Here is a 21,311-nt window from a genome sequence, read left to right on the forward strand (position 1 = left end):
GTGGAGGGTTCGGCTAAAGTTCAAATAGCCTCAGGTCGTAAAATCGTGAGTATCATTCTGTGTGCTCATCTTTTCAGTTTGCGTTCACTTCAAAATTGTAAATACTTTCTTGCAGAAAGAATATTATAAGGATTAAGAAGCAATCATGCAAATGATTTAGTGAATATTTACATCCGCTGCTAAAGTTAATCATAATTACTTTCGCCCTCGAAACATAAACATATTCAGAAGCTTAGTTGAATGTGCGATACACGTTCGGCGTTGGTTGTGAATAGAATTGAAAAAAAGGGAGAAATAAAACGATTCTCAACGCAGCATTCTGTTCCCACGCCCTCGAACAACAGCCCAAGGAGAATGTCTCGTTTTCAGGGTTAATGTTCCATAAGCTGATGCGGTTAATGCGTTCCAGTGCCCAAGACTGTGTGCATGATGGGATATGATCGATACGAGGTTATTGCACATTAAAACCAGAACGGTTTAGACAAAGGTACATTCATTTATAGGTTTAAAGTCGAAGTTCTTCTTGGATTCTCTCCTAATTTACAATTCTAGAGATGTCTAAATCCCCGTCTAAAAGAACCCAGATTGATATGGATGTTATGCACTTTTGCCATCTTGAAATTTAAGCGCTTGCATAAAGTACATTCATCTCCTAGACGTTTATGTCTCCCTTTTACCCCCTTTAACTATCATGGTGGTCGTGTGGTATGGACTAGCTCCTATTCCAACGCTAATACGATAACCACGAACAATACTGGTTGGTTTGTGTGCAAAGAAAGAAAAGCAGCCAGAAAGAAGCCAAACAGTGTCGCTTAATCACCGCTTATTCAGATGATTTATGAGTGCAAAACGATTCACTGCTTGATGTTTCTGGGCAGCTCCTAGGCATCGTCGTCTGTTCGTGACACGAAAGACTGATCGTCGACCATTTTTACGTGCAGCCAGGACAGCAACCGACCTCCGGGGGCTAGACAGATGGGATGATGGTGGAATGAAGCGAAAGCGTATGTTAACAAGCGCCCATGGATGTCGCCCCTTCTGGGAGATGGTTCAATATGCGCACTGGGAGGAATGGCACACATCACAGGCAACAGCATGGCTGCTTCGTGCATTATTTTCTAATGCTTTAATATAATAGGTTTTTGAGGTTTCAAATACACCAGTTTGATATGGCAAAATATGGCAAAATTCTTAATGCCAAATATAAATTGTTCTCCTTTCTTCCCAGACAAATAATTCCCAACAAATAAATCCAACTTCCCGATAATAAATTGGGAAAGACAGATTTAAAGCAAGATTTTTTGTGTCATTTTTGCTCTGCAGATCTTGGTGGCAATACCCCAAACCAACCAATGCACCGCAGTGAGTCCCATTGCCAGCAGAGCGGAAGTTGTTATGTGTGAATGCGGAAAATCGAAGAAAAAACGTCCCCATCTGAACTACTTTGCCGGCGACAACATAATATCAGCAGCGAATTTACATATTGGCAAACATAAAGCGCATCTCTGCGGAGAATGCCCGGTTGAACTGCTCGGTTGTGTTTGTCGATTGTGCATCACACGAGCATCTTGTTCAATAGCAGACGTTGCAATATGTAGAGGGAAAACCCGTGTGTGATTTTATTCTTTTTCTCTTCCGTCCGCACAAAATGATGCCCCTTCTTCTTCTCGGTGGCTTAATAAATTGTTGGCGTGTGCAGAAAAAATACTAGAGAGGTGTAATTGTATGTTTTCTGGCAAACTTAACTTTATGTAACAAGGTAAGAAAGGTGATTGAAGAAATACGGTCCCAATCAGCAAAGTGACAAATAAAATTATAATAAAAACTCCCTCTATCTCGCTTTCTCAACTCCAAACGCAATTCAAGCGGTTTCTGTTCATGTGTAGCCAATTATGATTGCATAGAAACCCTTTTCACGCCTTTGTGAGTTTGGCTTTGGCGTTGGCAATCACTGCAGCTGCCAGCGCAATTCAGCGCAAGACAAACACACACAGACAAAAAAAAAACACAACCAGACACTCACGGACACTTTCCGTCATGATTTATTTGGTTCATTCATTTATTTTGCAAGAGACCTTGACATTTTTCATCATTAAAGCCGTCTCTCTCTCTCACTTCTGTTTGGCTTGAAATTGCCATCCAAAAAATGCACTCAACAAAAACAAACAGAAATTGAATAACAAACTCATCGAAAACCGCTCATTCGTTGAACTATTATTGCCTTTTTCGCGAGATCATATCGATGATTTGTTGATACGAAATAAAACAAAAACTAAATAAGCATCGAAACCACCTACCGACTCTTATCATTCACGCCCACCGCTGTGTTACACATAACGTTTCGGTCTCGGTAAACAAAACATTAACACAATACCTCACAGCTTTTTATTGATCCCTTCACTTGACGCCAATAAAAAACCGATACTACCCATCATCCACTGATGGGAAGGGGGTTCAATTAGCAGCTTCGGTTTATTAACCATCTCCTTGAGGGGTGAGGAGCAAGCCCCCGACCGACCCCTTTCAGCGGTGGGTGGATGAGTATTTTGAAAAACTGTTCCACAACCAGATGAAAATTCACTTGCCAATTATCCGACCCACACGAGCACAGACTCACCCACCGCCTCTGCATTCAAAAGCTCGCTTGAAAGAAACCATTTAAAATAAATTTCCTCTCTTACGTGAGCATCATCATCAGCAGCAGGTGTAGATAAATCAATGGCCAGGACACGACATAACCCGCTCCTCTCCTTTGCATCATGGTCGATTTTCTTTTCCGGCAGCTCATTTAGTATCTCGTGCATTAATTGCTTCTTTTGGAAAAGGACGTTGAATTATTTATTACCCTTTGCCAATGCGTCCGACACACAGTTTGAGCTTAGTGGCATTGGAGGGGAGAGAGGTTTGGATTGTACATAAATTTGGCTGAAGATCGTTCCACAACATATTTAGCAGTACATATGGACACACAATCATCAACCTCTACCTAAACAAGAATTTAAGCCAAACATGAATATGTAAATGAATGAGCGGTGTGAATATATTCGTCTACATTAATAACGAGCCATTAAAGGATATTTTAAGACTTTGAGCATAGTTGAGCTTAAAAAATGAATCATGAATACCTCCCAACTTAGTTATACGGTTAATATTCCATTCCCAATATAAAGTATAATCAAAATTTTCACTCCCTTGTATCATTAACCTACACGCAATTACACCCAGCTTAGATACAACCATCTCATCTCAGCGCTACTCGTAACGCCACCAGTTTCAACAGACACTAGAGCACGCGATTTTCTCTTACTAAATCAACTGAGCAAACGATCCTCCGTTTGCCTGATTGATTGTTCAAATGGGACACAACAACGGCGGAAGATGCAGGTTCTCTCGCCGTTTGCAAACGATCAACGTCTCAACAGAGTATCGCCGTTTATCGCAATATCGAAATTGTTCTCTTTTTAGCTTAGCTGTACCCGGGAAGGCGACGATTAGCGAAAGTGAGGAGCAGGTGAGAATGCAGTCGGGAAAGTGAGGAGAAGATGCAACTATTTATTCACAGTGCACAGCAAAGATAGAGAGCACAAGCAGCGGCCCAATTATGCACACCTCGTTAGGGACGCGAGCGAACGCAAAGCGCACTGGCGGTGGAAGACTTTATCGTACAAATGAGCATTTAATTCCAGATCATGGCAAGATCCACAAACGAAAGCGTCTGGCGTTTGGCAGGGGAAGGCGGGCAACTACGTCTCCATCGCCAATCATCAACTCAAATGAAAAACAAGCAAAACTAAGGCACAGCGGTGCGGGAAAAGAAATCATAATCAGTGGGCATCGGGGATGAAGCGAACATGGATATAGAGTGTGTGGTGTTCGCCCATTACCCCATCTTGTAGACGTTTCATCGTCCACTAGCGGACACACATACTCGGTTTGTTGAGCATCGCGACCAAATGGCAGCTTCCAGACAATTGGGCCATCGATTCGAGAAGGAAAAGCGGCGGCAGCGACGGCTTCAAGGTTACGTCTTGCCAATCGGAACACGATCAACCGTGTGTATCGAGAGCGTCGTCGAGAGGACAGTGCTTTTTCGAGGTGACTTTGGGCGCTGCCGGCTGCTCTAGCTTTTATGAATGGCCCAATAAACGGTTCGATCATTTGCTGAAAGTGAAAATCTCGTTCCAGTTGAACTAGATTCAAGCTGTCGTCAGAGCGCTGCTGGTTGGAGGTGGGAGCTCGGAATCGTAACTACCGTTTTCGGAATCAATTCCAGAGCCGAGTCCGATTCTAGAGCCGATTACAGAGTAGATTCCGGAGCTAATTCCTATTCCAGAATTGGCTCCGGAGTCAGAATCGGCTCGTTTATAAGTAAATTTTGGGTTTTTGGCGGCTATCGATACAATCGTAGTTGCATACGACCCAAACGCCTATTCTCATAGAGATCTAATTTAACCGAAATCTAATTTGATTTCAGAGCCGATTCTGATTGCGGAGCCGACTCCGATTCCGAAATCGGTTCCTAAGCCGATTTATATTCCGAAGCCGAATCCGGAGTCAATTCCTATTCCGGAGCGGATTCCGGGGATCGATTGCACAAAAATTCGGAGCTAGTCGGAATCGATTCCGACCAAAACTTCACTTTTCCCCATCACTAATGCAGATACGTTGAAAATTGTGTTTCAATGCACGTACTGTGCATTTTTCTTATAAACTATTCCTTGATTGACGTAAATGTTCATCCGTTCATGGGCTAAAATTCATCAGAAAACGTAACAAAAAATCATTTTGAACGATTTTGCAAAACAAAAATGTCCCAATGTACGTCATACCATCGACTTCCACTCCCAGGTCGGTTTCTGGTTTGACAGCTGTGGTGGTTTAATCTAATTAGCCCGATAGTCACACTTCCCTTTCCGACCAACGCAACACATTCGCACGAAAGAGAATCTAACCCACACCACCGTCGGGTTGGTTATCGACTCAACGTGTGCATCAAAGGACATCATTCCCCTTTCGTCTGCACTCTTCCGCGCAAACCTTTTCTATATCTTACCCTTATAACCCACACCACATTCATCGCTCAATGGCACGGAGCAGAAAATAAATTAAAACTTTTCCTATTTCCGGAAGCTGATATAGTAAAATAGCCGATCAATTCATGCGGCCTCTAGTCCGCAAAACAGTGGTCTCAAAAATTGATGTCCTTCCAAAACGCTACACGCAGGAGGAGACACAAAAGTTTTCGCTTGCGTCTATGAAATCGTATTCTGCCGCAACCGGGGCAAAAGAGATAACAGCACACGCTTGACGCTTGACAGAGTGGCACTACAAGTGGTGCCGTCAAAGCCAAAGTTCCTTCTGCAGCTAATATACTCACAGACACACATACTGCTATGGTAAACGGAACCACAGTCTAGTTTTTTTTTTGTGGGCAGTCTCTTGCCACTTTTCAGTCACGTGTCGGTCATATCTTCCCTTCGGTGCGGGGTGGCTAATTTATTAGCTCCTGGAAGTATTGATCTGCTTTTAATTTAAATTTCTCGTTTTATTACTTTTCAAGACATGGCTCATTTTACTTTTGCAATTAATAACTTTGTGCTATGAAACGCATCAGTAAATTTCAATCTTCATTAAAATTGCTATATTCATAAAACCAAGAGTTATGTTGTAGTGTGGAACAACACAACATCTCAACGATGAATTTAAAGATACCTTTTTGCTCACATTTTACCCCTATTCATCGCTCCACATACAGGCAAGCTAGGCAGAAATCTTATCGTTGCACCAACAGCATAAAGTATCGTACAGGTGAACAACTACTCAACGTACCGCGGTCGAAATAGACAGGATTGTAGGTTGTCGCCGCATTAAAGAGGGCACGTGAAAGCAAAGGGGGGAAAAGGAACTGGGATACAATTAGCGGTAAACCTGTCCCAGACATGTCTCGCCCAGCAGTCAAGGACCTGAAAAGAGACACACAGCAGACTAGGACCAGTCTGAATTGCAAGTGCCACGCGTATATTCGAGGTAATTGTACGAAACTACACAACATATTCCATGCACTCAGCATACATTCAGCATACAGTGAAACGTACAGATGTACAATAGGGACTCAAACCCACTGTTTTAGGATTTTGACTTTACAATTACAACAGACATGGGAGAACAATACAACAAGGGGTACACCCTTTTCACAATGCTTTTCAACATTCTTTGTACTGTAAAATTTACATTAAAATTTTACAAAAATTTTTCCATTTACATTGGTGTAATTTAAAGCACATGCAGAAGCACACAACGCCGATATAGCAATAAATCGATCGCAATGTTTGCATCGGAATCTGCATGCGGCATATGCGTTCAGTTCGGGCGCATGTTTGAGCTCAGTAGGTATGCTATGCTACCATCACCACCACCACCACCAACACACGCGCGGGCCATGCTAATGCTACAATAATAGCATCAGAAAACAATGCGGCACACACAGCACACGCCGACACGCACGACCAGGTGCCCGCCGGTCCATGACCGAGCTAGCAAAACCGAGGACAACAGCAACGGGGCGGTGAGGACAAAAAAACGGATGAATTTTCGCCATTTCCGCATGTCACGCACGGTGGCTCCCGAAACGGTTCTGTACATGCAGTGTGCTGTGCTTGACTTTTGCTGGTTGTTTGAGGCATTTGATGTTTGGCATAAAACAGTAGAAGCAAGAACGACAACAAAACAAAAACGGAAAACAAAACATACAAACAATACAAACACAGTTTTTCCCCTCCGTTTTCGGCTTTGTGGGTTCATTACGGTGGGGCAATTCATTTGAGAAGTTTATTGGCACGACGGCTCAGTAACGGAGAGAAAAAAGATTCTAATATCAATGGGGAAATATTCATGAACTGCATTAGTTTTGCAATTAAAGTTCTTTAAGAACAAAAGACCAAAAATAGACAACTAAATAGAAGATAGAAGAACCTAAGAGCAAACACAAGCTCACCTGCTGGCAAGTGATGAACAGTGCCATCCAGACGCAAATCCCTGCAAAGATCTGGGCCGTCTTGGCCTGCAGGAAGATGCCGTCCCCGACGTGGTTGATGATCGGATCGATCGCGAGCGCCGCCGCCGGGGCCGCCTCCGTGACGCGCACGGCAATGTTCGCCTTGGCCGTGCTGCCGCTGACGGCGGCGACCGTGGCAGCGGTAGCATTGGCCAGCAGCTCACTCGCTGCCGGATGTTCCGTACTCATCGTGGCGCTCGGTGCTGCTACTGCTGCTGCGTGCACACGCAAACCTGCTTGTGCGCCTGTTGTTCGTTCTTATGTGCGGCACCAATCACGACCGAATCTCTCCACGATGATGTGCTCGGTGCTTCACGGTTCGTTGACGTTGCGCTGGCGGGTGAAGCTGTGCCGGCGCCTGCCAGCCCTATATCCAGCCACTCTCGCCAACAATGTACTGTAGTGCAACAATGATCTCTCTCTCTCCGGTAGCCAATTTTTGCTCGTTCAACTACCCGTGTGCGTACCACCAGCGCAAGTGCGTGGGGAGGTAGTTTTCACAATTTCACGTACAGTTTTCACTGCCACACACACCGCCACCTTTCGTCACAACCGATCTCACACCTAGCACCAATTAACAATTACACTCATACACTGCTGCACTCACATGAAGGCTTTTCTGGTTCATTCGAAAAAACGCATATGCGCCACTACTTGTGCGAACACTTCCACTAAAAAAACAAAACAAAACATTACCAAATTAAAGCACGAGAAGGAGAGAGGGGGAAGCACACACGTACACATGAAGGGGGATTAGAAATCGACATGAAACAAGCCGAAAAATGGAAATTGTTCAATCTGAACACTTTTTAAAATGCGCCCACCCCACTGGTGGATGATCAATTTCACTTTCTCACGTGCAGGAGATGATTTGCCGGCCCAATTGTAATGGCTTGTAACGTTCAATAAACATAAACCAACGGAGTAAGAAATTATTGCCTGAAGGTTGCTCGCAGCAGCTCGTTTGGGATGATCGCAATGCATTGAATGGAAGCAATAATAATAACGATCATTTAAATGAATGAAGCTTTGATGAATAAATCTATGCTTTTCATGATTTTTAGTACTTATATAAAAACAATTGATGAAAACGAGTCAAAAGTGCAATGAGCCCTTGCAATACTCAAAAGACAAAAAAGAATCATAAAACGCGCTGCTCCATGCTTCCGTTGTCCCCCTACATTACAACGCATTCAATCTCCATCTGTGGGTATCTCCATCAGTCTACCTATCCCACCCAACTGAAGGTGTAGTAAGTTGAGTGAAAAATTCAATTTTTCCACCACGCTGCACGACCACCATAAACATTGTAGGATTTTAACAAAAAAAAAACGTGACGGAGAAGCGCACAAAATGCTGCTGGTGCTGCAGACGTTAAAATGGAACCGTGATTCCATCATTAAATCCTACGTTCCACCAGTTCCTAGTCGTTGGCATTTAAACTTCAGGCAGCGCCGTTACCAACGGAGGAGTAGTTTGGCTTCTTCTTTTTTCACCACACCACAGCATGCTGGAAATGCCAACACCAAACCTGGAACCTGTTTTTGTTACAGATCGGCAGTAGTAGTAGTAGTAGTAGTAATAGTAGGAGCAGTGCAGCACGTGCAAAGAGCAATCGCAGGAGATTTAATTATTTATACGTCAAAACAACCATCACTGGGCCGATTGTCCTGATTCCTTTCGTTTGATTATGGGTTACTGCAGTCGGTTGATGTTTGAGTTCTTTTTGTGAGTGCGTTGTCCCGCCAATTTGTTCAAATCTAAAAAGAAAAAAGAGAAGAAAAAGCTTAAATCAGTAAAAATGCAGAACACCATTATTTTAAAGCTGTTTTGTAGGGCATGAATTAACCGAAAACACCGAAAACTGTCTGTTCCTTTTTAACAACTGCATCGAATTGTAAATTAACCATTACCAGAGCATTCGATCATGGATCAGTTTCACTTGGCAGCGAACTTTTCCACAAGAAAACATCATTTTTCAAACCGCTCCGCTCTGTATGATATTCTCCTCCAATTCGTTCTCCCTTCATTATTACATCCTGCGATAGTGAGTGGGCACACAAAAAAAACCAACCTCCTCCTCCTTGCCCCCCAAAAAAAAAACCATCCAACTCTGACGGTCAACATTTTGTAACGGTTAATGTGTTCATCGTGCCCTGTCGTAAGGCCGGATTGTTTGAAATCGAAATGGGCATTCCACCAACCCAGTCAACCGAGCTAAACGATCTTGATTAGACACACACACACGTGCTCCAAAAATTTCGCTCCCTTCACTCCGAAATGGTTCACATACAAGCGCACACAAACGCGCACACCGGAAGATGATGTACCTCGCGAGCAAAAAAAAAGAAAAAACTCCATCCTCATCAATGAGGCAAGCTGTCGGAAGCTGTATTCAATGTATTCGACCTAGAACACGCCGGAAAATGGTGTCTTAAATCATTATAAAGCCTTGCCAAGTCGCTGCACAGTTTGCGTAATGTTATTTTATGCACTAATTCCCAAGAATTTCGTCCCTTTATTATCAACCATCTTCATAATGTGCTTTACAGCGAGAAAACCATCCAAAGCTCTCCGTTAGTAACGGAGTTTGTGTTTAGAACCTCATAGTTCTAAATGTGCTAAAAGCGAAAAGGAGCATATACACGAGACTAAGGAACGGACGGCGTTGCCCCTCGCTCTTATGGGTCCACAGCCCGTGCTGCTCGTGGCCCGTGACCTTCAAGGTAAATTACTAAAGTCCGGTTGCTGTGTGCGTTTACGGTGGTGTGCCCCCCCCTTTTGCACAACATTTATAATCTGCTCCGTTCGTGTCTCGTGGCGCAAAAGACACGTTTGTTGCATAGCACAAACAAAACAACACAAAAAGAACGGCCCAAACAACGGCCTGCCACAGCCACGCGGGAACGACGGTGGTGTTTGGGGGGTGGCTGCGTTGGCTGACAACAATTATGGTTGATTGTTATTTTCCGCTGGTTCGCTCTATACGCCCGTGGTACGCGCAGACAGCGCAGGGTCAGCTCTGCACTATTTTTGCCATCTTTCAAGCTCATCTTATGCTTGGGGACGCTTTGCAGAAAAAAGGGGGGGAAACATAAATGGCCACCAAAGGATCGCCTGTTTTTTGTTGCCTTTATGATGATGGTAATGCGCAATTTTCCTTCTACCGTGTGGACAGGTTACTCTGCTGTAAAACGGACTGTAAGGGTGTTACACCATGTTATCTGGCCCTCGAGGGACCTGTTCAAACTGGTGTAATTTGTGAACAACTATCGCACGCCATCAATATCGATCGGTTCGATGTTGTAATATACGAGCGCACCGTCTTTACAACTTACAAACTAAAACCCCTTTTTGAATGTTACTTGTGCTTGCTTGATAATGAGCCGTTGGAGCAACAGTTGCTTCCCCCCAAAAACCATTCCATCAAATAGGCAATATTTGAACGGTTCGAACACTACACATCCCTCCAAGCAGATACCTGACGAGCACTTTACAGCTATTTTTGCTGATAAGATAACGAAGCAACCAACACCTACTACAGTCAACTTTCTGAGGGATGGTAACGCTTATCAGCATCTAATGTACAATAAAACACCAACGACCAATACCCGATGGAAACCTGATTCATGCTGAGGTGGCTCTGAAAAACGCCATCTTTGCCGACACTGAACCTTTCCATATGCCACGCGTTGTGTTTATTCCGCATTTCGTGAGGTCATCCCTTCATTCCGCCGACGTCAGTGGTCGTCGCATGAACTTTTGCTCAAATTTTCGAAGCCCACCCCCAACCACCCCTCTCCCAGTAGGGGATGAGATCTTTCGGCGGAGTCGTTATTTCGTTTGACGATTGGCCTACATCAACGCCAGCGAGAACAAATGCGTGTGCGGGAAGGTTGGTAACGGAAAAATGGGATGAATGGCGGTGGCGGTGTGAGGTAATGTGAGAGACAAGTCCGCACACCGTTACATCTTTCCCGACCGAGCAAAGTAGGCCGGTGACGGTCACATGTGACGTGCGAGTTTGTTTTTTTTAGCGAAAAGGATTGCTCACAAACGTAGAAGGACTGCCAGCAGGTGTGTGAAAGGAGTATAGGCTAAAAAAGTGCAAGACTCAACACACAAACACACACAGACACATTCACAACAGTACGCACAATTTAGTCACGAATTGGAATGCTAACATATGGTCGCACGTGCCAAGCTCGCTGCCGTATGTTGCCGTTGCGGGAGGAGCACTATGGTTTCCCGGGCCTTTCTTGTCACACACTCAACTCAATCGTCCTGTCCGGTTGCAGAGCGCACTACACGCTAGAGCAAATTTGGGCACACTATTGGGGGGGTGCTTGTAAGCTCAAAAATTTCACCGTCACCAACACACAGGATGACGTAAGTGCGGGCCCCCGCCGCACAGGGTAGAAAGTTTCGCATCCTTTTCTTTTCCTTCTTCTTCGCGATTCTGCAGCAGCTTGTACTTCTCAAACACTCAATACACACTTATTTCTTGTCCAGCAGGAGCTTGATTCTACTACGTTCTCATCCAACTGCTGTAAAGTACATTAAATCGCCCTTGTTAAATGCAGTGTCGTGGTAAAGCGTTAGCGCGGTACTTACATGCTTTTAACAATGCGCCACAAAAGTCCTTGCCCCGCGGTCGATCGAAACGCTTTTAATGTAAGCTGCCTCGGGGGTGCATCCGAGCTTGTGACGGAATTTCCTTTGTATATACGGGCAATGGCGACACAGCATCTCCCACCCGCTTTTGCCTGTGCCTGCTGTGATGTTGTATATGTTGTTTTTTTTCTCTTTTTTCCTAAACCTTTATCTTCCAGGGTCGACGAAAATAAGTGTGGCTGTGTTGTTGTTGCCAATTTCCCGTCGCGCACACAAACACACAGACCGCTCCTCTTCGTCTCCTTTGATGCTGTTTGCTTACAATCTTTTCCCTTTGCACAAGTTTTTCACTTCCGTATGGTGCCCCTAAACCGTGGGGGGTGGGAGTGCTTTTGTTATTTGAACTTTAGCAACAACCCTCCACTACTACACGCACACAACGACATAGAAGAACCACACGCACACTCTTGTGCACTGTCAACGCAGCAGCCCATTCGAAATGGGTTTCACGGGAACTTTTGTTAGAAGTGGTGGGGATGGTGGGGGGAGTGGGGATGGGAATCCCAGCGCTACGTTGGATTACCACCACCTTTCGAGAGCTTATCCGAGCAGAAGAAATTAGCTTTTCCAGCAACCTTCGCAATCATGCAGACACACACACACGCGCACAAACATGCAAAAGCATCTTTTTCAAATGCGAAACATTTTGCACTGGCAAACGACGCAAGAGCGAAGAAAAAAAATACACACACTCAACAAACACACACACACACACACACAAAGTCACAACAGCACACATTCACTTCAGCGCACCACACACAACCTTCAGCAGAATTGGTTCTGCTTTTCGCTGCTGCCAGTGCCTACGCACTTTTGGGGGATAACACAATGCACAATGTTTTCAGGACCTTTACACCCACACACCCACACACACAGTAGTTCTAATGGCGCTTACAAACTAACCTCTTGGCTGCGGAAGCGCACGGAGCAGCATTCAATATTGTGCAAACTTTGCGACACACTCACATAAAATGGAAACACGAATTGGAGCCTGCCACAGCAAACCACCTTCGACGTTCGCTCGGAGAAAATGTTGTGGGGGGTGAACGCGATACCTGTCAAAGGTGTGCTGAAGGTGTGTTTCCACGTCACGCAAGTGCAACTGTCAGTGGTGGAATTTCCGTTTGAAATCTGGTGGAACGGTGGTTTTGGTGCCTATTTTGAGTTAATTTACAAAAACTAGAATTGATAATTGAATAGGGTGGGTATTTTCCCAGGAAATAATGGGAAATTCCATATGCATTTTCCACAATAAAGTATTTTTGTACGTTTTTATTTTCACTTTTCAAAAGCGCTCTTTGGGCAGAGTCGAGCAGCACACAGCTGACATTCGAGCAGAGCTGCTCGATCGCTTTGTTGTTGTGTGTTTTCTTTCATCGCGAGGACGATCGCCCTTATCAAAAGCCCTTATAATTAAATTACTCATCATTTTCTGGCTGTGCGTAGTGGCCACTACACTTCCCTCCCCCCATCGAAAGCGTGACGTTGTCCTTCCACAAACCACTCCAAAATGGCTCTAATCAACATCGACGGTGATCCCTGGTAAGGAAGAGGAACAACGGTATACTTGTCGGGTTTCCTTATCACCTTTCTTTCACCTGCCCTTCCAAAAGGCTCACCGAGCTGGATGCATGCGAAAATTTGAGCAACGATATACAGTCCCAGCTAGCGGCACGCAACCGCGAAAATCAGCTCTCCCGCCAGTACAGCATCATTTCCGGCACGGTGCGCGTCCGGTTGAAGCAGCTCGGCAGCGAGCTGGACCAGCTGACCCGCAAGCTGGGCCTTCTCTCCAGTACGCTCACGGCGGGCGAGGCCGAACGAAGGCAGCGCCGCATAGAGGCGCTACAGTCGAAGCTGATCCAGTTGCAGCGCCAGTTCCAGTACGTGGAGCCGGCGGCCGCCCGGTCCGCGCTGTTCGAAACGAACGGCAGTGGTCGCGGGCGAGGTGTAGTGGCGTTTGCCGACGAAGACGATGATGACGATCCGGCCCTGATACCGACGAACAGCAACTATAGCGTGGCCGATTTGCGCAACCAGCAGACGCGCATTCTGGAGGATCAAAACGAGGGCCTGGAAGCGCTGTCGCAGGTGATCGCACGGCAAAAGGAGCTGGCGACAAGGATCGGCGGCGAGGTGGATCGTCACAATGGTAAGTATGTGTGTGTTGTGGGTGTATTTAGTTTCAAACAAGCTAAAACATGCTTTCCTTCCTTCCACAGACATTCTGGATGATTTGGCTCAAACGATGGAAACGACCGACGGGCGGATAAATCGAGAAACGCGCCAAATCGGAGCGATCACCACGCAGGACTCAACCTGGGGCTACTGGATCGTTATAGGGTTACTTTTCGTTGCCATCGTTTTGGTGGGCATTTTCTGAAAGTAAGGCAAGCTTGAGGCACAAGCTTCTTGTGTACACATTTATATAACCCCACTTGCAGTTGCGCCGTACCCTTATCTGCGATTTATCTCCGCCTGAGCATCATCACCAAAGTGTAGCCCCCAATAACGGTGCGGAGAAATAACGTGCGGGTGTACCGGCAACTGATTACACTCCATATAGCTATGTATTTAATGCCTAAAACACTACTATGTATACTACCTTAATAAAGCAAAACTTATTTACAATTTTACGTAAAATCGATTGTGAAATGAAGCAACAGAGAGGGAGATATTGGCTTTTATCCTATTTATTGAATAACTTGCTTGCACCATGAGTGGGTAGTACAGTAGCCTTTCCCTTTCACAAGGGGGGAGGCGCGATCGGCAGCGTAAAACACACCCTATTCATGGTTCGTCACACTAGCCAATTGACCCGCGAGGGGCCACACAGTACAAATACAGTATTTAATTTCGTTCCGACGAAGCGCTTGTTCTGGTTTTTTGGGGATTGGTTTTGTTTTTGTGTCGTCCGATTTTGTAAGTTTTGAATTATACTACAGCTTCTGCTATGCATGTTGCCCGCTGGACCGGTGTTGGGTGGTATTTGGGGCGAGCAACGGTTAAAGACGACTCCGGAAGGGAATGCCCCACAGACGGAAGAAACAAAAAATAGTAACAATTGTCCCCTCCGGGCGGGTGTGGTGGTGTTTAAAGGGATGTGCAGTCGTCTGTTCTTATTTTCCCAGGGATGTGAAGGGTTTAGTGCAGTTCGCAAAGGTGCGGCACGTGGCTCAGATTGCCGACGGCACCGATGGCCAGCTTGCTGGAGGCAACCTTCCTGGCGGCCTAAATAGAAAGCAAGAAAGAAAGAAAGTAAGTGTCATTCGTTCGTGTTTGGGAAACGTTTTGTCCCTCCCGTGTCCCGTGTAAAGCACAGCACTTACAGCTTGAACGTCACCAGTGGTGACGGCATTGACGGCAGCAAGCAGGTCACTCTTCTTGTACACCTGTCCAAGCAGGGCCGACTCCTCGCCCAGCTGATGGAGCAGCGTGCTCTGGTTCTCGGTGTACTCAGCCGCGGCAGCCAGGGCCGACGCCTTACCGCGGGCCACATCCGCGTCGCTCACTGACAGCGACTTCAGTGCCTTCACGCCAGCCTCGACCGCCTTGCCCGCGTCCTTCGCATCGCCCGACAGCACGAACCCGAACATACCGTTGTCCGAGTAGCCGTTGTACAGCGAGCTGCTGTTGACGCCCGCGAGTGCCTTCGTGAGGACACCATTGTTTGTACCGCGCTTGGTAGCGGCACCGACACCGGCAGCGTGCTGCAGCACCCAGAAAGCCATCGCTTCCTTCATCGAGCTCCAGCCGACGGCCTGGGCACCGACGGCGACGGCAGCGCGCGAACCGGCTCCCTCACGGCGCACCTCGCCAGTGTTGAAGGCGGACTTGTTCTCACCTCCCGCGCCCGACTCGAGCGCCAGGCTCTGGGCGAACCCGACCAGCATCTGGTGGTCAACGCCGACACCGGCAACGGCCGCCCGGTTCGTGGTGCAGTTGGCCGCAAAGTAGTGCTGCATCGTTTCCGACGAGTGCTTGCCGACCAGATAGTCCGGGCAGAAGACGGAGTTGCCCAGCCCGTCGCGGAAGGCGGCCTTGTGCAGCAGCTCCACCGCCTGCACCTCCACCGGCAGACGGGCCAGCTCGTTGCGGATGATGGGCGTCAGCTCGGCCAGCTCCCAGGGCTTAAACACCTGGCCGGTGGCGGTCGCCTCCAGGTACTTCAGGCCCACCTCCAGCTGATCCTTCGTCACGGCGACGCTGTACGTTACCAGCTCACGGTCGGCCGCGGTCGTTAGGCTACCGCCCGCCTGCTGAATGTTGCGCGTAATACCGAAGGCGGTGGCCGTCTTGGTGGAGAGCCCTCCGGCCGCACGCAGGACGTGGGCCGCACCGAGGCAATCGGCAGTTTCGTTGCGCGATCCGGCACTAACAAGGATGAACAACTATCATTAGCCGGAAAGTCTGGAGAACCCCCCCCCCGCCCCTTCCTCCACGCCTTGACACTGGACACTCACCGGAAAACGATGGAAATCCGCGACACGGCAGCGTTCGGGTCGGCCGATGCCACAACCAGCTTGTTGGGCAGGGTGGTCGTCTGCACTTCAGCCGAGCCACGGCTGGCAGCGGCAGCCTGTGCATGGGCGGCAAAGCCACGGGCCTGGAACAAAACGAAACAATCACATCATCACCACCAGAGAGCAATCGACATCGACGACCAAGCAGTCTATGCTTTTGGGACGGAAAACCCTTCCGTATCCGTGGATTATTTCATCACGGTGAACAATTTACGTAACGAGATTTGACACTTCGTCCCTCGCAGGGCGAAGGAAAACGCACGAGAACGTGCAGAAAATTTGCCACCGAGCCACCACCGCGAGGGTTCTTACCGCTGCCGCACGAAGCATTGGCGTTTTCGACGTAACGGATGCCATTCTGCTGAACCCCGGTTTAGCTTTTCCTCGGCTGGAAGTTAGTTCGGTTGGACTGCTGCTGAACTGCGCGGCCACAGAAAATCCGGATCTTTGTTGGTGCTCTCGGTCGGTCGCTTTTGATTTTTTTTCTGCTCTTCTTTGCGGTGGAGAAAAATCAGCGAAACGTCAGAAACGTCACGGTGATTGACGGCGAATGCCAAGGTGTATAGAAATGCCACAGTACATATGTACATTTTTGATTCAAATCAAGATTCATGGAAACGGTTAGAATGAAGAATTATTTTTGCAGGATGCATTTTGTTGTGGACATTTTGTAGAAATATAAACGAACAAGCACAGGGCACAGAATAATGTTAATTCTAAAAACCTTTCCAGTAAAGCTAACTGTTAAATCTTGACTCGAGTGTTTGAAGTAGTGATGGGTAAATTTGGCAAAAATCTGGAGTCGACTCCGATCCGACTCCGATAGTTTCGGAATCGACTCGGGAAGGTAGGTCCACGCTGCAATATTCGAAGTCGTTTGGAATCGTACGAAAAGGCCCTGAGTCGTCCAGAGTCGTCCGGAATCGCTCTGAGTCACCCGGAGTTGGAGTCGTCCGGAGTCGCCCGGAGTCGTTCTGAGTCGTCCGGAGTCGTTCAGAGTCGTTCGGAGTCGTTCGAAGTCGGAGTCGTCCGGAGTCGCCCGGAGTCGGCCGGAGTCGTTGGGAGTCATTCGGAGTCGTTCGGAGTCGGCCGGAGTCGCCCAGAGTCGTTCGAAATCGTCCGGGGTCGTCCGGAGTCGTTCGGAGTCGTCCGGAGTCGCCCGGAGTCGTCTGGAGCCGTCCAGAGTCGTTCGGAGTCGTTCTGAGTCGGAGTCGTCCGGAGTCGTTCGAAATCGCCTGGAGATGGAGCCGTCCAAAGTCGTCTGAAGTCGTCCGGAATCGATCGGAGTCGTTTGGAATCGTCCGGAGTCGTCTGGAGTCATCCAGAATCGGCATCCGGAGTCGGTCGAGGTCGGCTTATATGGGAAGTGCACAAAGTGAAAGACATAAAAATAACGAAAGGAAATGTCTGATCACGAGCACATCCGGGCGACTCCAGGACGACTCCGAATGACTCCAGACGACTCCGACTTCGAACGACTCCGGGAGACTCCAGACGACTCCGGACGACTCCGAATGACTCCAGACGACTCCGACTTCGAACGACTCCGGGAGACTCCAGACGACTCCGGACGACTCCAGACGACTCTGGACGGCTCCATCTCCAGGCGATTCCGAACGACTCCGGACGACTCCAACTCCGAACGACTCCAGACGACTCCGGACGACTAAAGACGACTCCGGGCGACTCTGGACGACTCCGAAAGACTCCGGACTACCCTGGACGATTCCGAACGACTCCGGGATACTCCGGACGACTCCAAACGACTCTGGACGGCTCCATCTCCAGGCGATTCCGAACGACTCCGGACGACTCCGAATCCGAACGACTCCAGATGACTCCGAACGACTCCAGACGACTCCGAACGACTCCAGACGACTCCGCACGACACCGAACGACTTCAACCAGGGAGATTAGGTACAGTTCATCCCAAAGGAAAAAGTCCTACACCCGCAATTAATGCAATCAATTTGTCATCATCCAAGAAAGGTAATAAGAAAAAATAATCACGGCATTACATCCATAACACTCCAAACTTCAAACAGATACAACCCCTAGGGAGATATCGTATGCGCGCCAAAAGGGAAATTGTTAACGGACAAATACGTGGAAAGGATGTAAAACTTCTTCCCAAGATAGAATGTTCAGCAATAATAGTATATAAACTCTAATTGTAGATACGAATAAACACTTGCATATAAAAACTCAACGAGAACGGTCACATCAGTATGATGTTCTGTAGACTGTCTGTAGTAGGCTATGCCTACCAAACAGCGGATTTTACCTCAGTAGAACTTTGCTTCCTCGGCATAGTAGGCTATGCCTTCTGACATCATAAATAGGTCATAGTTAACCACCAAACGAGCACGTTGGCTTTTATTTGCTCTCCATTTGAACTGTAAGTGTCCATTTTAGCCGATGCGAGATGCTAAACAATGGGTGGTATTATTGAATCCGTACGTAGCGGGAACGTACGACGCTCACATGAAATTCTAGGGATGACAACACATTTCTTGAGCCCGGTCCTACAACGCCGCTGTGAATAACTGTAGCAACCATCTAGTACGTTAGGAAAATGAGTGTCGGGACGTACGCCGCCGCTACGAACGGATTCAATATGTAATACCAGCCAATATCTTTGAACATTCACTCGAAGATTTAAAGGTTTTTTTTGCTTGGTTGTACCTTCTAACCACACCTCTAGAATCGATTGTTGTTAAATATTTCTTCGCAATTTATTTAAATAAGGCATCAAATGATTGATTCATAGAAAATGATTCGGTGTGTAAAAAAATCGAAAAATGTTGTCATTAAAAGAAGTTTAGTCATAAAGATGCTAAGGAGGAAATGATACGAACATCTGCTTCAAAGTAAATATTGAATTAAAGTCGCATTCGTATGTATGGATACCATCCTTACGTGCAATGTTCGAACGTGGAGATCATCCTTTTAAGATCGATTTTTCACTCTACCTACTTACGCTATTTGATTCGATGGCAAAATTATTCATCCTGCATAAAGTTCCACTTTTCCTAAATAAATATATCTTCAAGCTTCACATTCTCTGAGCAGCCAGAAACGTATTTGCTGCAAGCCTTTCTTGCCCACCAGTTCCGATATTAGCTACTACCTGTTGCTTGAAGCTCACAGAGCTTTGGATGTGTTGTAAAGTAATAAAATAAAATGAACGAACGACTCTGTCCTACAAACGGACTAGCCGCTTCTTAGTATGAACTATGGCACTGCTTGAACCAGCCGAGAGATTGATCTCGCTCGCAGTACATACACCCTTACGGTGTATCTTATGCCGCCGTAGCTCCATTGCCAGACAATCCTCCGGCGTGATAACCGGCTTCAACGGACAATATTTGGCGGTGTGTGCTTTCTTACCGGTTGCTTTGCAGCGCATGCATACGAATGTTTGCAACACCGGACAGGTTACGTTGCCGGCCTCATCCTTGCATCGATGGCTCTCGTATACCTCCCGGTCCGCCTTATTGTTGAAACAGAACACACAGTGCTAGTATATCGGGAGGGGGAAAAGGGGGATACAGATCGTTCGCGTATTAGTTTAGGTGCGTTATCAGTTAAACAAAGGAATTTCAACAACTCTACTCAGCATCTGCTCTACAGTGTACTTCTATTAACTACGAGACAGATGAAACAGAGACACACATGGTACACCACATAGACAGACTGCTATACGAAGGGTTGGCTTACATCCAGCTCGCAGGTACTTTTGTTTCTGCACTTCCGTAATGGACGGGTTGTTGATTGTTGTTTCGGTTGATTAGAGATGTCCTGCAGCACCATATTCTTCAGCTCTGCTGCAACATCCACAGCTTCCATCAGTTCGCTTCCATCCATTTCCGGCGCGTGCTTTGCCTGCAGGTCCACCTCCTCCTCCTCCAGCTCGCAGGTAGTCCCGTTCGCGTCAAAATCTGCACAAATTTCATCTAACGTCGTATTACGCCACTTGTTCGCGCGGGCTTCCTTGATAAGCGATCTCAGATCAATCTTGTAATGCGATTGACCGATTAACATCGGAATGAAATCTGAATAATTTTTTAAAAATTCTCTTGCAGCCTCATTCATTTGCTCGTTCCAACCGTATGGAGCGAGTATTAGTTTCCACAATGCTTCCTCGGTCGTGTTGTTGGAAGCGCTCTGTTTCGTTATCTCCATCTTGCTTTCTAGAACAAAAGGATCACTTTAAAGGTTAACGCACTGGCGCACATACACACGCCTCATTGGACGATATCCGAGTGTAATGAACGTTCTTACCGGGAATTAGCAATGTTTTACACTAGCAACGCAGGATTGTACATTTCATTTGTAACGACGCATAAAAATTATACCGACAAAACATTACACAAACAAAAGCGATTAAGCGAAAACACATTAAAAAGCTGACCAAACACTGCGGATCACCATCAAAAGCCCTTTGCTGCACGACCTGCAAACATGTGCGAACTGTTTGTGCGCGAACGGTTTTTTGCACAACACACGATTGTGTGCGGCTTTTCAAATGACAGATGTGTGCGTATGTGTGCGTGAGATGAGCGATGACCACAAGTCGCAGTAGCCAGCGCGACCACCAACCACACACTTTATGTAAAGTGGTTTTGGTTTTGGGTAGAATTATCATTCCAAGACGTAGCTTTAAATTGAAGAATTTAAAAAAAAACAAGTGTTTAATAAAAACATTTCAGAAAGCGTAATTCAACTAATCTGTTTAAGTGCAGCTTCACCAACGCGCAAGTGCATTATTTAGTAAAATTTTGCGATGTTTCAAAACATCAGATCTAGCCAGTGTGGCCAGATTATTTTGGCGGTCTTCGGTAGGTACATCAAATTGTATCGGTAGTTTTCGGTAGGTTTTGAAGTGTTGAAAGGGAGGGGGGGGGGAGGGAGAGGTATCTAATCTTCCCAACGAAAGTTCAGTGGCACGAAAAAATACATCCATTCTCTATTTAAAGGAGATAGTTTAGATTTTGTTCATAGCAGTCACATGAGGCTTTTCTAACCCAACGAATGATAGAGATGCACATTTGCTTCTG

General features: G+C 46.7%; 4 protein-coding genes across 12 annotated transcripts in view; 1 reads left to right on the forward strand and 3 right to left on the reverse strand.

Annotated features, from left to right (window-relative positions):
- Positions 1-12,782, reverse strand: part of LOC120898350 (transmembrane protein 184B) — a 31,473-nt gene extending 18,691 nt beyond the window's left edge. For 3 of the 8 annotated variants that reach the window (XM_040304077.1, XM_040304084.1, XM_040304083.1), the window contains exons 1-2: positions 12,632-12,764; positions 6,995-7,725 (exon numbers count right to left, since the gene is read on the reverse strand). In XM_040304077.1, coding sequence (XP_040160011.1) covers positions 6,995-7,243 — 249 coding nt within the window. In that variant the 5' untranslated portion in view covers positions 7,244-7,725; positions 12,632-12,764. Of the gene's footprint in view, positions 1-6,994; positions 7,726-8,705; positions 8,815-11,668; positions 11,843-12,491; positions 12,578-12,623 lie in introns of those variants that run through there. The other 5 variants (XM_040304078.1, XM_040304081.1, XM_040304079.1 and 2 more) reach the window with 5 other exon arrangements.
- Positions 12,783-13,075: 293 nt separating this feature from the next.
- Positions 13,076-14,364, forward strand: LOC120894639 (syntaxin-8). Its single transcript, XM_040297355.1, has 3 exons — positions 13,076-13,270; positions 13,342-13,880; positions 13,951-14,364. The coding sequence occupies exons 1-3, from the start codon at positions 13,239-13,241 to the stop codon at positions 14,109-14,111; spliced, it is 732 nt and encodes a 243-aa protein (XP_040153289.1). The 5' UTR covers positions 13,076-13,238; the 3' UTR covers positions 14,112-14,364.
- A 41-nt stretch (positions 14,365-14,405) lies between these two features.
- Positions 14,406-16,747, reverse strand: LOC120894638 (cytochrome b-c1 complex subunit 2, mitochondrial). Its single transcript, XM_040297354.1, has 4 exons — positions 16,564-16,747; positions 16,192-16,334; positions 15,058-16,102; positions 14,406-14,959 (listed from the first exon to the last, which is right to left on the reverse strand). Exons 1-4 carry the CDS (start codon positions 16,606-16,608, stop codon positions 14,873-14,875), a joined length of 1,320 nt encoding a protein of 439 aa, XP_040153288.1. The 5' UTR covers positions 16,609-16,747; the 3' UTR covers positions 14,406-14,872.
- A 1,853-nt stretch (positions 16,748-18,600) lies between these two features.
- Positions 18,601-21,124, reverse strand: LOC120908505. 2 transcript variants are annotated; one of them, XM_040319545.1, is made up of 3 exons: positions 20,536-21,124; positions 19,972-20,461; positions 18,601-19,771 (listed from the first exon to the last, which is right to left on the reverse strand). In XM_040319545.1, the coding sequence occupies exons 2-3, from the start codon at positions 20,434-20,436 to the stop codon at positions 19,454-19,456; spliced, it is 783 nt and encodes a 260-aa protein (XP_040175479.1). In that variant the 5' UTR covers positions 20,437-20,461; positions 20,536-21,124; the 3' UTR covers positions 18,601-19,453. The 2 variants fall into 2 exon arrangements, with proteins under 2 accessions (XP_040175479.1, XP_040175478.1); XM_040319544.1 differs by having other exon boundaries at positions 19,972-20,444; positions 20,536-21,120.
- Between the last annotated feature and the right edge of the window lie 187 nt (positions 21,125-21,311).

This window comes from Anopheles arabiensis, chromosome 2 (assembly GCF_016920715.1).
Source record: "Anopheles arabiensis isolate DONGOLA chromosome 2, AaraD3, whole genome shotgun sequence".
In the NCBI taxonomy this organism is placed as follows: Eukaryota; Metazoa; Arthropoda; class Insecta; order Diptera; family Culicidae; genus Anopheles; species Anopheles arabiensis.

Bases quoted from the DNA above. Each gene is read 5' to 3' on its own strand.
- LOC120894639 (XM_040297355.1), top strand. From the start codon at position 13,239: ATGGCTCTAATCAACATCGACGGTGATCCCTG. The intron at 13,271-13,341 runs GTAAGGAAGAGG...CCCTTCCAAAAG, and splicing joins AACATCGACGGTGATCCCTG to GCTCACCGAGCTGGATGCAT. The intron at 13,881-13,950 runs GTAAGTATGTGT...TTCCTTCCACAG, and splicing joins CGAGGTGGATCGTCACAATG to ACATTCTGGATGATTTGGCT.
- LOC120894638 (XM_040297354.1), bottom strand. From the start codon at position 16,608: ATGGCATCCGTTACGTCGAAAACGCCAATGCTTCGTGCGGCAGCG. The intron at 16,335-16,563 runs GTAAGAACCCTC...GTTTTGTTCCAG, and splicing joins CAATGCTTCGTGCGGCAGCG to GCCCGTGGCTTTGCCGCCCA. The intron at 16,103-16,191 runs GTGAGTGTCCAG...CATCCTTGTTAG, and splicing joins CGGATTTCCATCGTTTTCCG to TGCCGGATCGCGCAACGAAA.
- LOC120908505 (XM_040319545.1), bottom strand. From the start codon at position 20,436: ATGGAGATAACGAAACAGAGCGCTTCCAACAACACGACCGAGGAAGCA. The intron at 19,772-19,971 runs GTAAGCCAACCC...CCGATATACTAG, and splicing joins AAAGTACCTGCGAGCTGGAT to CACTGTGTGTTCTGTTTCAA.